At 37.6% G+C, this 16,962-nt stretch overlaps 1 protein-coding gene across 1 annotated transcript in view; it reads left to right on the top strand.

Moving 5' to 3' along the window:
- The window catches only part of STT3B (STT3 oligosaccharyltransferase complex catalytic subunit B), a 102,661-nt gene that overhangs the window by 80,565 nt on the left and 5,134 nt on the right, over positions 1 to 16,962 (top strand). Inside the window, exons 8-14 of the mRNA XM_043441938.1 lie at positions 735 to 783; positions 4,779 to 4,933; positions 8,256 to 8,467; positions 9,952 to 10,139; positions 10,781 to 10,952; positions 11,817 to 11,990; positions 14,438 to 14,551. Coding sequence (XP_043297873.1) covers positions 735 to 783; positions 4,779 to 4,933; positions 8,256 to 8,467; positions 9,952 to 10,139; positions 10,781 to 10,952; positions 11,817 to 11,990; positions 14,438 to 14,551 — 1,064 coding nt within the window. The remainder of the gene's footprint in view (positions 1 to 734; positions 784 to 4,778; positions 4,934 to 8,255; positions 8,468 to 9,951; positions 10,140 to 10,780; positions 10,953 to 11,816; positions 11,991 to 14,437; positions 14,552 to 16,962) is intronic.

Raw genomic sequence — 16,962 nt, 5'->3', positions numbered from 1 at the left:
ACCAGATCAGTTTTCAGTCAGCTTCTGAATTCTAAGTTTCTTTCTTTTCCTGACTTTACCAGTCGCTAGAAACAAATCAAATTCTTTCTGAAGGTATGTCAAACTAATGAACCAGTTTAGCTCCTAAAATCATGAAGAATTAATTGACAGGAGTAAAAGGCACAAATTTTTAAAATCACCTTTGTAATTGATCTAAATTTGGCGTACTGGACACCTCTCACTTTTTAAAATTATCCAGTGCTATCTTAATATCTTTATTTTATTAGTCAATTAGAGGTTTAAAAGAATCAGCTGTCTACAGTGTTATCAGTCAGCTTGTTGTATTTCTTTGGAAATGTAATGTCCGTGGGTATCTTTTTAATTTGATCCCTAAGGCCCAGACAGTGAAGAACCTGCCAGCAATGCAGAAGACCCGGGTTCGATCCCTGAGTCAGAAAGCTCCTCCTGGAGAAGGGAATGGCAACCCACTCCAGTATTCTTGCCTGGAGAATTCCATGGACAGAGGATCACAAAGGATCTGTAGGATCGCAAAGAGTTGGACATGACTGAGTGACTAACACTACTACTACTAACTTTATCTGATGACCAGCTGTGTGAAATACAGTGTAACCTTTTTTTTTTTAAAGGCAGTTCTTTTAACATTAGCTTAAAATTAGTCCAAATAATCAGTAAACATAAAACCAATAAAAACAATGAAACAGCCAATAAATTTACTTTGCATTTTTCCTTCCAAGGTTACATTGCACCATGGAGTGGCAGGTTTTACTCATTGTGGGACACTGGGTAAGTGCAGATAAGTTATGTGCCCTCATGTTATTTAAATATTGTCTTCTTTATTGTTAATATCTCTGTCGATACTGGGCAACATTCTAAAATATTTAGCATATACCAGTTTAGTAAATGTTGTATTTTGTCTTTGTTATAATATCTGTTTGGAATTCACTGGTAGTTTGATATGTAAGTCATATTTCTGTTCTTCATGGGCAACTCCTTTTTGTTTATTAAAACATTTCAGGTAACACGTGCTATTTTAATGATTGATTTTTTTTGTTTTTACCAATGTATTCAAAGTTTCCATCTGTTAGTAATATTTAATTTTTAACCCTTAAGGATGCTGTAGATATGAGAAAAAATTTAATTTTATCTAAGTTTCTTGGTGTTTTTTAACCATCAAATATACTAGAGGATATCTGTTGAGTTTTTTAAGAGTGCTTTTATGAGATGAGTTAATAAAAAAAACAGTTCTACATTAGCTCAATACTTTTTTTAACTCTAAAAAATGTTTTCCTAAGGATAAGAAGATATCTCTTGGTGATAATTGACCTCTCTCCCTTGATTCTGCTATTCTGTCTTTTTTGTTACCCCATGTGGCCCAATAAAAAACCTACCACATTTTATTGAACAGGCCTGCCCTTTGATATAATACTAAAAAGGCCCCTACCCAAGCCTAATTAAAGGGCATAAGCAAATGATGTATGGATGGCTGAAACTAACAGACACATACTCCCAAAGATCAGCCTTTGCATCACCAGAGAGTTTGAGGGAAAAACCCCAGTTGTAGAAGTCAGTTAATTCTGACTAGGTTAAAAATTCTAGGTTAAAATTTTATTAGTCATACTTATTCTTGTTTTCAAACTTTACTTGCCCACTTTAGAATCTTAGGATATTTCAGAGAAAATCTGTCCTGTCCTTTTCATATCTCTCACCAACCACCTCTGTGCCATCTCCGTGTTAAGAAAGATATTGTCACAATAGGATATCTTATTGGATGAGTTATTCTGCTAGTCACACATCCAAAAGGTAGTTGAACTCAATGGTGCAAACTTAGGAAGTGCTTGTTCAGTTCATTCCCTCAGTTGTGTCCAACTCTTTGCGACCCCATGGACTACAGCATGCAGGCTTCCCTGTCCATCACCAATTCCCAGAGTTTACTCAAACTCAAGTCCATTGAGTCGGTGATGCCATCCAACCATCTCATCCTCTGTCCTCCCCTTCTCCACCTGCGTTCAATCTTACCCAGCATCAGGGTCTTTTCCAGTGAGTCAGCTCTTCCCATCAGGTGGCCAAAGTATTACAGTTTCCGCTTCAGCATCAGTCCTTCCAATAAATATTCAGGACTGATTTCCTTTTGGATGGACTGGTTGGATCTCCTTGCACTCCAAGGAACTCTCAAGAGTCTTCTCTAACACCAGAGTTCAGAAGCATCAGTTCTTTGGTGCTCAGCTTTCTTTATAATCCAACTCTCACATCTATACAGAACTACTGGAAAAAACCATAGCTTTGACTAGATGGACCTTAGTTGGCAAAATGATGTCTCTGCTTTTTAATATGCTGTCTAAGTTGGTCATAACTTTATATCCAAGGAGCAAGCGTCTTTTAATTTCATGGCTGCAGTCACCGTCTGCAGTGATTTTGGAGCCCCCAAAAATAAAGTCTGACACTGTTTCCACTGTTTCCCCACCTGTTTGCCATGAAATGATGAGACCAGATGCCATGATCTTAGTTTTATGAATGTTGAGTTTTAAGTCAGCTTTTTCACTCTCCTCTTTCACTTTCATCAAGAGGTTCTTTAGTTCTTCTGCCATAAGGGTGGTGTCATCTGCATATCTGAGGTTAGTGATATTTCTCCCAGCAATCTTGATTCCAGCTTGTGGTTCATCCAGCCCAGCGTTTCTCATGATGTACTCTGCATATAAGTTAAAAAAGCAAGGTGAAAGTATACAGCCTTGACATACTCCTTTCCCTATTTGGAATTCTTTTTGCTTTTTTGATGATCCAAAGGATGTTGACAATTTGATCTCTAGTTTCTCTGCCTTTTCTAAATACAGCTTGAACATCTGGAAGTTCGTGGTTCACATACTGTTGAGGCCTGGCTTGGATAAATTTGAGCATTACTTTGCTAGCATGTGAGATGAGTGCAATTGTGTGGTATTTTGAGCATTCTTTAGCGTTGCCTTTCTTTAGGATTGGAATGAAAACTGACTTTTTTCAGTCCTGTGGCCACTGCTGAATTTTCCAAATTTGCTGGCATATTGAGTGCAGCACTTTCACAGCATCATCTTTCAGGACTTGAAATAGCTCAACTGGAATTCCATCACCTCCACTAGCTTTGTTCGTAGTGATGCTTCCTAAGGCCCACTTGACTTCACATTCCAGGATGTCCAGCTCTAGGTGAGAGATCACACCATCATGATTATCTGGGTCATGAAGATCTTTTTTGTATAATTCTTCTGTGTATTCTTGCCATGTGTCCTTAATATCTTCTGCTTCTGTTAGGTCCATACCATTTCTGTCCTTTATTGTGCCCATCTTTGCATGAAAAGTTCCCTTAGTATCTCTGATTTTCTTGAAGAGATTTCTAGTCTTTCCCATTGTGTTTTCTTCTTCTATTTCTTTGCATTGATCACTGAGGAAGGCTTTCTTATCTCTCCGTGCTATTCTTTGGAACTCTGAATTCAAATGGGTATATCTTTTCTTTTCTCCTTTGCCTTTCACTTCTCTTCTTTTCATAGCTCCTTGTAAGTCCTCCTCAGACAACCATTTTGCATTTCTTTTTCTTGGGTATGATCTTTATCACTGCCTCCTATGCGATGTCACGAACCTCTGTCCATAGTTCTTCAGGCACTCTTGTGTATCAGATCTAACCCCTTGAATCTGTTTGTCACTTCCAGTGTATAATTGTAAGGGATTTGATTTAGATCATACCCGAATGGTCTAGTGATTTTCCCCACTTTCTTCAATTTAAGTTTGAATTTGGCAATAAGGAGCTCATGATCTGAGCCATGGGCAGCTTCTGGTCTTGTTTTTGCTGACTGTATAGAGCTTCTCCATCTTTGGCTGCAAAGAATATTATCAGTCTGATTTCAGTATTGACCATCTGGTGATGTTCATGTGTAGAGTCTTCTCTTGTGTTGTTGGAAGAGGGTGTTTGCTATGACCAGTGCATTCTCTTGGCAAAGCTCTATTAGCCTTTGCCCTGCTTCATTCTGTACTCCAAGGCCAAATTTGCCTGTTACTCCAAGTATTTCTTGACTTCCTACTTTGGCATTCCAGTCCCCTGTAATGAATAGGACATCGTTTTTTGCTGTTAGTTCTAGAAGGTTTTGTAGGTCTTCATAGAACTATTCAACTTCAGCTTTTTCAGCATTACTGGTCAGGGCATAGACTTGGATTACTGTGATGTTGAATGGTTTGCCTTGGAAACAAACAGATCATTCTGTCGTTTTTGAGATTGCATCCAAGTACGGAGTTTTTGGACTCTTTCGTTGACTATGATGGCTACTCCACTTCTTAGGGATTCTTGCCGACAGTAGTATATATAATGTTCATTTGTGTTAAATTCACCATTCCAGTCCATTTTAGTTCACTGATTCCAAAAATGTCAATGTTCACTCTTGCCATCTCCTGTTTGACCACTTCTAGTTTGCCTTGATTCATGGACCTGACATTCCAGGTTCCTATGCAATATTGCTCTTTACAGCATCAGAACAAGTGCAAAAGAAATTCCTATTTGAGCAAGATTTTTGTGTTAGAAGTCAGAGCCAACACAACTGTCCTTAGATAATTCTAATTTTAGGGGGAAGTATGTTGATTTTGGATTTACCAATGTGTGTCAGATTTATATCCACTATAGCAGGTAACATTGGAATGTACTTTTAAGCCAGAAGAGGGAGAGATGGGAACCTTATCTATTAGTACAATCAAAGAAAGTTTATTCACCTAAAGGAGCTGCTGTTTTATCATTTAATTTTTAAAAATGTTAACTTCTTTAATACCAGGTATGCAAAAATACACATTCCAATTATTGCATCAGTGTCTGAGCATCAACCTACGACTTGGGTATCTTTCTTCTTTGATCTACATATTCTTGTGTGTACCTTCCCAGCAGGCCTGTGGTTCTGCATTAAAAATATCAACGATGAAAGAGTATTTGGTAAGAGGTTTTTAATAAATACTTTGATTTATTTTTGTTATTGAGATTATCATTCCACCTTAAAGTTTTGTTTGTCATTGCTTGACTTTGCATAAACTTGCATCTCTTACTTTGTATAAGTGCTTAACCAAGAAAAATTAAGGGAATTTGCATTATATATACTCTAATTATTAACTGTTTAAATTTTGTACTAGTATGTAAGCTTTTCATTCAATTTATTGTTTTCTGAGAGGTTAATGTAATGATAGTCTGTGGCTGAGAATTGGAAATTATAACTTTGTTGACAGAATAGACTTGACTATGTTTTCTCAGTTAACTCTAAGTAGGAAGACTTTGGCAGGGGCATCCATGATCCAAAAAATTTCAGTGGAAAGTACATTTTGTAATAGAATCACCTGTAAGTAAATATCCTCTTGGCAGATAGATTTGTGTAATTTTCAACCAACAAGTCTTAGAATTACAAACTATTTTAAAGTCAGTGTTTAAGATAAAACCTGAAACTGAAAACACTGTAATACGCACAGGGTTACACAAGCAAATATCTTGTACAAATACGTGGCCTGGACCATGCATGACACTCAGAAGTTTCAGAGTGAAGTCAGGAGAGAGAAAATAGCATCTGCATAGGTGCTAACCAAAGAGGAGCACTCATTTTTTTTGGTTTATATAGGTCAGTGGACTTTGAAGAAAGCCATGTTAATACTACATCACTTCAAGAAGAATTAGCTTAACATATTGCCCATTCATGATTTAGCAGTCCCAATCCTAGATAGATACCAAGAGAAGGGAGTGTGTGTGTCTAACAAAGGACATATCTTAAGAATGTACATAGCAATTTTATCCATAATAGCCCCTAATTAGAAACATTCCAAAGGTTATCAGCAGTAGAAAAAAGAGATTCTTATGCATTTGTAGAGTGGAATACAGCACAACAATTAATACAAGAATAGTGTGGGTAAACAAAAGAAGTCACTACAAAAGAGAACATTTTTATATAATTTTATTTCTATGAAGTTTAAGAATAAGGAAGTATCACTACGAACAAAGCTTGTGGAAGCGATGAAATTCTAGCTGAGTTATTTCAAACCCTAAAAGATAATGCTGTTAAAGTGCTGCACTCAGTATGCCAGCAAATTTGGAAAACCCAGCAGTGGCCACAGGATTGGAAAAGGCCAGTTTTCATTCTAACCCCAAAGAATGCCAAAGAATGTTCAAACTACCACACAGTTGCACTCATCTCACACTCTGGCAAAGTCTTGCACAAAATTCTCCAAGATAGGCTTCAGTAGTACATGAACTGAGAACTTGTAGATGTTCAAGCTGAATTTAGAAAAGGCACAACCAGAGATCAAATTGCCAACATCTGTTGGATCATAGAAAAAGCAAGAGAATCCCAGAAAAATATCTGCTTCATTGACTATGCTCAAGCCTTTGACTGTGTGGATTATAACAAACTGTGGAAAATTCTGAAGGAGATGGCAATACCAGACCACCTGACCTGCCTCCTGAGAAGTCTGTATGCAGGTCAAGAAGCAACAGTTAGAACCAGATGTGGAACAATGGACTGGTTCCAAATTGGGAAAGGAGTACGTCAAGGGTGTATATTGTCACCTTGCTTATTTAACTTATATGCAGAGTACATAATGAGAAATGCCAAACTGGATGAAGCACAAGCTGAAATCGAGATTGCTGGGAGAAATATCAATAACTTCAGAGAGGCAGATGACACCACCCTTATGGCAGAAAGCGAAGAACTGAAGAGCCTCTTGATGAAAGTGAAAGAGGAGAGTGAAAAATCTGGTTTTTTAAAACTCAGCATTCAAAAAACAAAGATCATAGCATCCGATCTCATCACTTAGTGTCAAGTAGATGGGGAAACAATGGAAGCAGTGGGCTTCAAAATCTCTGCAGTTGGTGGCTTCAGCCATGAAAGTAAAGACACTTGCTACTTGGAAGGAAAGCTGTGACAAACCTAGACAGCATATTAAAAAGCAGAGACATTCGTTTGCTGACAAAGGCCCATCTAGTCAAAGCTATGGTTCTTCCAGTAGTCATGTATGGATATGAGAGTTGGGCCATAAAGAAAGGTGAGCTTTGAAGAATTGATGCTTTCAAGCTGTGGTGCTGAAGACTCCTGAAAGTCCTTTGGACTGCAAGGAGATCAAACCAGTCAATCCTTAAAGGAAATCAGTCTTGAATATTCATTGGAAGGACTGATGCTGAAGCTCTAATACTTTGGCCACGTGATGTGAAGGACTGACTCATGGTGCTGGGAAAGATTGAAGGCAGGAGGAGGAGGAGATGACAGAGAACGAGATGGTTGGATGGCATCACTGACTCGATGGACAGGAGTTTCAGCAAGCTGCAGGAGTTGGTGATGGATAGGGAAGCCTGGCTTGCTGCAGTCCATGAGGTCACAAAGAGTCGGACATGACTGAGTGACTGAACTGAACTAAGAGTAAGGAAAGTTAAATTATTGCTTTGGAAGTTGAAATAGTGATTACCTGTTTTATGGGAGAGGGTAGTGGTTATTGACTAGGAAGAGGCATGAGGGGATTCTCCTGAGGAGGGATACAGATGTTCTGTATTTTGATATGGGTGGCAGTTACATAGGTGTGTGCATATAAAAATTCACTGAGATAAACAATATTGTATAGTAAATTATTTTTTAGTCAGGAAAAAAATATGAATTCGTTTCAAGTGAGATGGACACTCAGATGACTCAGTAACTTTGTGAAGTCACAGCCTCTAGCCAGAAATGAATAGAGCCTTTCCCTGTGGTGAGCACATTATCTGGAACGGTTTGACTGTTGGAAAGTACTTCCAGATTTTTTAAGTTTCTTGGTAATAACTTCATAAGTTCCTCCTTTGGTTAATAAATTATTTTCTTCTCATCCTATTTTTACTTTAAAGCAGGCTTTATGCCAAATATTGGCACGAGCTTTTCATAGACTCTATTTGATTCTATAATCTTACTGTGCCTAATAATGTAATTCACCAAACACATTTTCCTCTGTTATGGATTTTTCTAATACGTGATGCTGTTGACAAATAACGAATTGTCTCACTCCCCATAATAGCTATAATTAATTTGAATCCTGATACATTGCTCTCAACTATTGATATGCAGTGTTTATTTGGTCAATACTAGTTATAATCTGTAAATATGACTTTAAAATTGGTTCAGATTATCAGATTAAAAACTGATATGTTTGTGAGATGTTTGTGTTTCGATTGTCCTTTGAAGTAGTTTTGAATATTCAGTGGGTCTTCCTGGGACCCTTTCTTTCCTGAAATATTACAAGAGAACTTGTCTTTGCAGTTGCGCTATATGCCATCAGTGCCGTCTACTTTGCGGGCGTGATGGTGCGGCTGATGTTGACCTTGACTCCAGTCGTCTGCATGCTGTCTGCAATTGCATTCTCAAACGTTTTTGAGCACTATTTGGGGGACGACATGAAAAGGGAAAACCCACCTGTGGAGGACAGCAGTGATGAGGATGACAAGAGAAACCCAGGAAATTTGTATGATAAGGTGGGAAACCTAAAGTAAGGCCTTTAAAAGTTTTATGTGTTTTGTTTTTCCACCATAATAAGAATCATACACATTAAGAAGTGTGGTTAAACAAGAATCTAGACAAACTGACACTTTTCGTTCGTCTTTTCACTCAGAATATGAAAATAGAATGTCATCAGAGTATATAATCACCTTTTGGGTCAGGTTTTATAAACTAAAACCCAATTTTGAGAGCAAAAAGCTGGTGCTCTTACTAAATTACATAAGATTTAACACTGTAAATCGTTCTGAAACCATGTGCACAAGGGTTTATCCTTGAAGTCCATATTCAGTGTAAACTTTTTAAATACCTGGTAGACTGAATAGTAAATGAAGGATATTGTGTGTGCTCAGTTTTGTCTGACACTTTGCAACCCCATCGACTACTGTAGCCCGCCAAGGTCCTCTGTCCATGGGATTTTTCAGGCAAGAATAGTGGAGTAGGTCGCCATTTCCTCCAAGGGATCTTCCCACGTCTCCTGCATTGGCAGGTGGATTCTTTAGCCACTGCACAACCTAGGAAACCCCATATGAAGTGTATTAAATGCCCCCCCCTTTTTTTTAAAGTCTCCGGTTCATTAGTACTAGGTGCTGGGCCCATATAATGTAATTCACTTTTAAGATCTCAGGAAACAGAGCAGAATTATATTTGGTGGAAGTGTGGATAAGACTTGAAGCACTTGTCTTGAACAACAAATTAAACTTTACTATATTGACTAGGTTTTTAAGTAGCAGTAAGCAATGAAACTTCCTAGTATAAATATTAATTTAAAAATTTTCTTTCCTTACTATGATAGGTCCAATATCATTCATACAGATTACTGCTATTAAAGCACATGCCTGCTTTTGTGTTTATTTTTGTTTTGTGGTTTCTTAATAATTAACCTTGCAGTTTAGAACCTCTGACTCTGTCCGGTTCTCTCCTGGTTTTTGAAGAGGTTTATTGTTTTGTTTTCAAAAATACAATCTTGATTTTAACAAGCCTTGACTTAGGGTTTGGAAATTGGAAAACTCATTCTGATAATGCTTTTTTTCCCCTGTACTGAAGTCCTACAAAGTCCTGGATTACAACTGAACATTGCTTTTTTCAGGATGAGGAATTCAATTTTTTTATAAGGAAAAGTTGCCAGGATGAGACCATTTGGTTCTCCCCTTCATATTTATTTAAACATAAGGTCAATTGAGTTCCAAAGCAACTTCTTACTAGAGATATTTTGCTCTGCAACCAGTTCCTGGATTGGGTTTAGTTCCTGGAAGTCTTCTCATTGACAGTTGACTTGAGAATCTACCTTGATAATTCTTAGAAAACATTGTACAACCCACACAAGAATTCCTGATGGTTATACATTCTCCTCTTGAAAGACTTAAATTGATAGATAACATTCTCCCAACTTCTCCATGTAATGTCTTAATGAAATCAAGTCAGATGATGGATTTGTCTCATCAGTGTTCTGTATTTTCAGGCAGGCAAAGTGAGGAAGCATGTAACCGAGCAGGAAAAAACGGAAGAGGGATTAGGTCCTAATATAAAAAGCATCGTCACCATGCTGATGCTGATGCTGTTGATGATGTTTGCAGTCCACTGCACCTGGGTCACAAGCAATGCCTACTCCAGCCCAAGCGTGGTCCTGGCCTCTTACAATCATGACGGGTAAGAAGATGGCTTGACTTCGAAAGGATTCCACACCTGCTCTTTTCTTTTGTCTCAAAAGATAGAATTCAGAGGTCTGTCTGAATATCTTTGCATATATAACACACACATTAAAGTTTCATGCTTGGACACAGCATCATCATTACCAAGAAACCCATTAGACATGCACCTTCTTGACCCCACCTAAGCATGTAGAGTTAGAAACCTGGGGGTGAGACTCAGGAATCTGTGGCTTAAGAAGTGCCCCGGGGCGGGGTGGGGGCGGGAGAAGTGCCCCAGGGATTCTGATGCGGCTGAAATTTAACAGCAGGTGGTTTCTGTACTGCCCGTACATTACCACCCCAGCTTCTGCTTCACCTGGGTGCCCTTCAGACTTGTGCAATATCGGGCTCCATTTCAAAACTACTAAATCAGAATTTCCTTTTTTACATGATAGCCTGGTGGTTTGTATGCCTATTAAAGTCAAAGAAGCACGAATCTAGCTCTTCTTTTTTTTTTTTTTTCCCTTCCCTACCTTGGAGGCTTTTTAACTACCATCCTTAAAATATGAAATTATTTAGTGGCCTGGCACCCCAAGATTTTAAGAAACCATCTTCACATTTATAAGGTCTTATTTAAATGAATGTTGTGATTCTTTTCAGAACTAGGAATATTTTAGATGATTTCAGAGAAGCTTACTTTTGGCTAAGGCAGAATACAGATGAACATGCCCGAGTGATGTCTTGGTGGGATTACGGCTATCAGATTGCTGGGATGGCTAATAGAACCACTCTGGTGGATAACAACACCTGGAATAACAGCCACATAGCACTGGTAAGAACTTGACCAACAAAAGACCAAAAGTTACAAACCTTTAATCGCTACTTAGACATCAGACTTCACTTGTGATTAAGTAGGAAAACTGTGGGGGAAAAGTACTTTTTGCTTGCTGAATTTTTAACATACTTCTCTACATATTTGTTCAGTAAAGTGATTAAAGGTATGCTTACTTATCTGGTTTTTAAGACTAGAATTTGTTTACATATTCAGAATCAGAGGCTATATGCTGGAGAATGAGGCAAAATCTGAAACTTACTGTATTTGTCTTACATTTTCCATTTCGTAAGTTAAGAAAATTATTTGCAGATGTGTAAAGCAAATGCACTGTGTTTTATGAACATGCAGATTATGTTCACTCTAGCTATTAAATAACTAATTTTCATTAATTAATCACCTCTCTGTTCTCTAAAGATTTTAAATAGATAGCTGGGTGTTAGCCAAATGAATTTTGTTTGTATTAGTGTTGTGGCTAATCATTAGATGTTTGGTAGACTGAAGAAAAGGATATATTTGTTCTAGCTAGATGGATGGTCATCCCCAGCCTGAGATTCTGAGAAATTGTACTTCTTTTAAGCTCCCTTGCTTTCATATTAAAGTGTTAACTTAATGCAACCAAATTATTAGGAAAATATAAGAGCACGTATTCTGATTTTGACATTTCTGCTGTAGTTGGCTATAGTAAGGGAGGTGCTTATTAAATCTCATGAATTTGTTGAATTCATAGCAGATTGTTTCTATAAAAGGAATTCCATGTGAATCAAACTTTTGAGATGCATTCTATTTTAAGGTAAAAATGTGCGTTCATGTTTGTTTTTGGGGGCTAAGAACACATATTCTCACTTTTTTTTTACTCTGTAGGTGGGAAAAGCTATGTCTTCAAATGAAACAGCAGCTTATAAAATCATGAGGAGTCTGGACGTAGATTATGTTTTGATTATTTTTGGAGGGGTTATTGGCTATTCTGGTGACGACATCAACAAGTTTCTCTGGATGGTTAGGATAGCTGAAGGGGAACATCCAAAAGATATTCGGGTAAGAAACTAGATTGATCTTGTGTGAAGGACCGTTCCCAGAGTCCAGGTAACTCTCTTCCCTGTCTGACTGTATTGTATTTGTTATCATCATCCTATCTCCAGAGCAGTCCCTCACTCTGCTGTTTACTAAAGACAGCATAAACTTTTTCCCAGCTTTAAAACTTTTGAAATCTGGTACTTCCATTCTCCTCTAGGAAACAATTTCTTTTCAAGATTCTTGCTTTTACTCCTGCAGCCTCTCACATTTGTCCTTTCCTTCCATTTTTGTTGCTTCCACTCTGGTATTGACCCCAGTGCTCGTAAACCTGAAATAGGACAGTAGCGTTCAAATTGCTGTCTTTGCCTTAGTGTATTTCCTCTCCCAATCTAACATGACATTGATGATGTTATTTACAGCTTTTTTTTTTAAGTCTCCGTTAGTTTAAGGAAAAGAGCCTCGGAAAAAAAAGCAGATAAGAGTTGCATCTAAACCCTGCCGCTAGCAGCTTGGTGCTGTGGGCAAGTTGTTTTTCAGCCAGTTAGCATTATATGCTTCGAGCAGTAGGTCTTGTTCTAGGTTCTAGTGTTAACAGTGGTGATTAGGGCCATTTCAGTTGATCACTAATAGAGATGCCAGGAATAATTCACTTGTAGTGCTATTATGAGATTTTCTGGTAATGTAGATGAACCCTCAGCCTCATGACTGGTTTAGAATAATCAGAATGATGATTGAAATAGTAAAGCATTGGTACAAAATCAAAACCGCTTAGCTCAGAATGCAATCCCTTAATACTTCCCTTTGCTGGCCTCGTGTCCTTCTATCAACGTTTTCCACCCTGTCACTCTCCCCTAGCCCATGAAACTTGTTCTGTGTTTTCTTTCCTTGGCTTATCTGACATTCATGTTACAATCTTTTCTTCTTGGGGTGCCTTCCCTACAACAGTTCTGTCCCCTTCCAGAGGTCCTTCTGTGGTACATCCATGTCTCTGCTCATCAGGTCATGTCCAGCCTGTTTTGTAGGTAGACTCTGCTGTATCCTCCCACTCAGCGATGGGCGCAGAGAGGATGGACACCCAGCAGTGAGGTTACATGATGAAGGTGTAAAAGAGGAGAGTGGGATTCACTGCTGATCCAGAATAAAAGAACCTTTTGGGGAAACCTGGGAATGTATTTTGTGTGACAGTGGTAAAGTTGAGTAAAGCCCCAGATTTCCTGTTTAAACATAAATGCTTAACTACCCAACATTATCCCTTAAACTACCATTAATAAATAGTATTTCCTTGTATTTACATTGGTCTTAATCTTCCATGTATGTGAGTTTTCACTTGTGGATTTGCTTTTAGCAGTGTTAATATTGTGATATGATCGATTGGGATATGTTTTGAACATTTATGTAGAGAAAAATCCTAATTTCCTGTGCTTTGTGAGTCAGGTAATTTACACATTCACATGGTTCAAAAAATGAAATATACAGGGACATACAGTAAAAGTTTATCCCCCCCAAAAAAAGAAAAAAAAAAGTCCAGGGTAATCTCTTGTTGTTTTCTTATTCTAATTGAAGCAGATAACTAGTAAGAAAATATACACATTGTTCTTGCTTTTTTTTTTTTAACTTCACAATATTCTATGGAGATCTTTACATATTAAAATATGCGGATCCTTCTTCGTTTCTGTTTTTTTACGTCTGTATGGTGTATTCCATTGTGTGTGTGCACTGATTTATTTAAACTGTCCCTGTTAATGGATATTAAGGTTTTTCGAGTTTTTTTCATCTGAAACAGTGGTGCAGTAAATAACTTTCTACATTTATCATTTTGCCCACATTTTAGTATCTCTGTAGGATAAATTGCTAGAGAAGAAATTTCTGTCAATAGTATCAGATTTGGCCCTCTCAGAGGTTAATTTATAAATTTGATGAGCTCACAATAAAAATTGCTGTAAGAGTTTTCTAAATGTTCCCCTCCCAACTAAAAAAACGGTTTTCACGTTCATATGGAAAAATAAAACAAATTTAGGAAAACTCTGAAAAGGAATAATGGCTGGGGAAGGGGAGACAGTTGGAGAGAGTCAGCATACCTAGTATTAATTCATGGTGTTGGTACTTTTTTTTTTTTTTTAATTATTGAGGTTTTATTATAACATGGTTTAAAATCTCGTAGAATTAATTGCTCTCCTTCATCCAGCAAACTATTGCTCTCTTTATGTTTTCTTGGATACTTTTTTCTTTTAATAAATAATTTCTGGACTGAGTGTTAAACGCCCATGGTAGTTTTGTGCATTTTTAAGAGATCACATTAAATTTATAAATTTGTCTTCTGATACTGTGTTTTTTTGAGATTTAACTAAATATGGCTTTATGAAGATAACCTCAAAAGCTAGCTCTCATGGGGAAATGAAAAGGGGAACCTGTAGTTGTGAATATGTTATATTAAATTGACACAGAAATTTCTGGATTCTTTCCTATAGGAAAGTGACTATTTCACCTCACAAGGAGAATTCCGTGTAGACAAAGCAGGATCCCCTACTTTGTTGAATTGCCTTATGTATAAAATGTCATACTACAGATTTGGAGAAATGCAGGTTAGTTATAATCTTTGTTTTTTTCTGTAATCTTTATTTTATAAGCTTTATTCTAGATTTTTTCTGTAATCTTTATTAACAGGAATATGTTAACAGTAGTCTTGTTTGACTCTAAAAAGCAGGATAATATTTTGGTTGTGCTCTAAAGAAAAATGTGCTCATCTAAAATTTTTCTACTCTATTAAATTTACTTTCTGAAACTTCTGTGTGAAAAATGAGGACATATTTTTTAGAGCAGAGGTTTCTTTCCAAAATGTTAATTAACAGAGGCTTAAATCCAACCCTTGCCTGACATCCTGCCTTTTTGACTTCATGTTTTTGGAAAACATTGCTCTCCCAGGGAAAGGTCTTTCAGCTGGGAAGTGGTGTGATCTTAAGTAGCTTGCTCTACTGCCTGGTGAGGGAAAGCCGGAAATTAAAAGGTTAGATTATTTAGTCACTTCACACATTTATATATATATATTCTCTCCCTGTTCTCCATTACCTCAAATAGCTGGGACTGTCTAGGTCAGCGATTCCCAGAAAATTAGAATGATGTGCTACATAAGATTTAGTCAATGAAAGGAATGAATGGACAGGGAAATATTGTGGCAAAAGGAACGAACAGCAGATTGTCACAAACTTGGGGTCCAGATCGGGCTCTATCATATCATGTAATCCTTGGATGAGTCACATTCTCCCTGGGCTTGGTTTTTTCCTTATCTGTTCATAATGGGGCTCCTGGTGGCCTCTACTGTTCTTCCTAACTTTCATATTGCATGACTGTCATACCAAGTTATACCTTCATACTAAGGTTATATTGAAAACTTTCTGGTTCCATGCTGCTTTCTGGTTGATACTAGAAGGCAGAGGGAAAATTGCTTGTTTAATTTTGTACGAATACCACAGATCAAGATAACGCTTCTGCATTACTCATTTGGAATTACTCTGCAAGTAGCTTTAAAAAATAATAATTTTACTACTAGGTTTAAGTTTTTGTTTTGTGTTTTGATTTCTTTTGAAGGCAAACTGCCTTGGTCTCTAACCTAATGCTATGCTAAGAGAGAAGCACTAAGGGCATAATAATTATCTACCCCAGAAAATGGGTGAAAGATTAGTTTCTCTGTTCACTAATGATAGCATTGAAGGACCTTTTTTTTCCCCTGTCTGATCGAGAGCTCTAAGCCATGCTTCTAGCATGCATTCATTTTGATGCCTTTTCCTACTCAAGAATATGTTCAAGACATGAAGTATACCTTTCCTGTTGTAAGATATATAAATAATAACAAGTTATTCCCTCATTGGACAAGATTTGTTTTCTGGTCTTTTTTTTTTTTTTTCCCCATTTATATGTATATGTACCACAGCTTCCTTATCCATTCATCTGCTGATGGGCATCTAGGTTGCTTCCATGTCCTGGCTATTATAAACAGTGCTGCAATGAACATTGGGGTGCACGTGTCTCTTTCAGATCTGGTTTCCTCAGTGTGTATGCCCAGAAGTGGTATTGCTGGGTCATATGGCAGTTCTATTTCCAGTTTTTTAAGAAATCTCCACACTGTTCTCCATAGCAGCTGTACTAGTTTGCATTCCCACCAACAGTGTAAGAGGGTTCCCTCTTCTCCACACCCTCTCCAGCATTTATTGCTTGTGGTCTTATTTTTAATTTGAATTCACTTAGGTTCTATGTGACAGCATAAACCTACTCTGAGAATTTCTTAAAATCCTCTCCCTTCCCTCCATTTTTTGCTCTTCTCATCCTGGTTAATCTTCCCTTGGTTTGGTTTAATGTCCTTTGTAGTTGCCACTTTCAGGATGGTTAGCATCAAGCTTCCTTGTGCTCTGATTTCACAAGTAGCACTGGTGAGATAGAGCCACACTGAATAAGGTAAAGTCATTGTGCACCTTACCTCCTAGTGGAGGATGCAGGTAATTTTGAAAACAAATAAAAATTTTAGCAACAAACACTATAGAGTAAAAGAATAAAAGTATCAGTGGAGGAGGCTTCTCAGTCATCAATCTCAAGAAAAGATTTCCCTGAAGTGATGGTATTTGGGCTGAGACCAGAGAATAGGAAGGAGCCAGTCATGCGAAATTGCCAGATGAAGAACTTTGAGGCTGACAAAGTAATCTGGTAGTGCAAGGCCCAGGCAGGGAGGCCCTTCTGTGTGTTTGCTCTGAAAACCTGTAAGAAGGGCTTTCATGGATTTCATTTTGCTGTTTTTGGTTTTTTGTGCCTGCAGGCTGCTCATCCACTCCAATGGTTCAGTGAAACTCTATGCATTGAGTTTCTCTCTTGCTGACTTCTTCCTGTCTGGTTAGCAGCATATGAGGACTGTTAACAGTATATTACTCTGATTCTGTTTGACTAGTTTAAAAGGAGAGAGTTGTACTCTGGTGATAACACTCCCTTCTAGTACTGAATGTTTTCC

This window comes from Cervus canadensis, chromosome 22 (genome assembly GCF_019320065.1).
Source record: "Cervus canadensis isolate Bull #8, Minnesota chromosome 22, ASM1932006v1, whole genome shotgun sequence".
Classification (NCBI taxonomy): Eukaryota; Metazoa; Chordata; class Mammalia; order Artiodactyla; family Cervidae; genus Cervus; species Cervus canadensis.
Note: the sequence above shows the minus strand (reverse complement) of the source record. Positions and strands in the feature narration are given on the sequence as shown.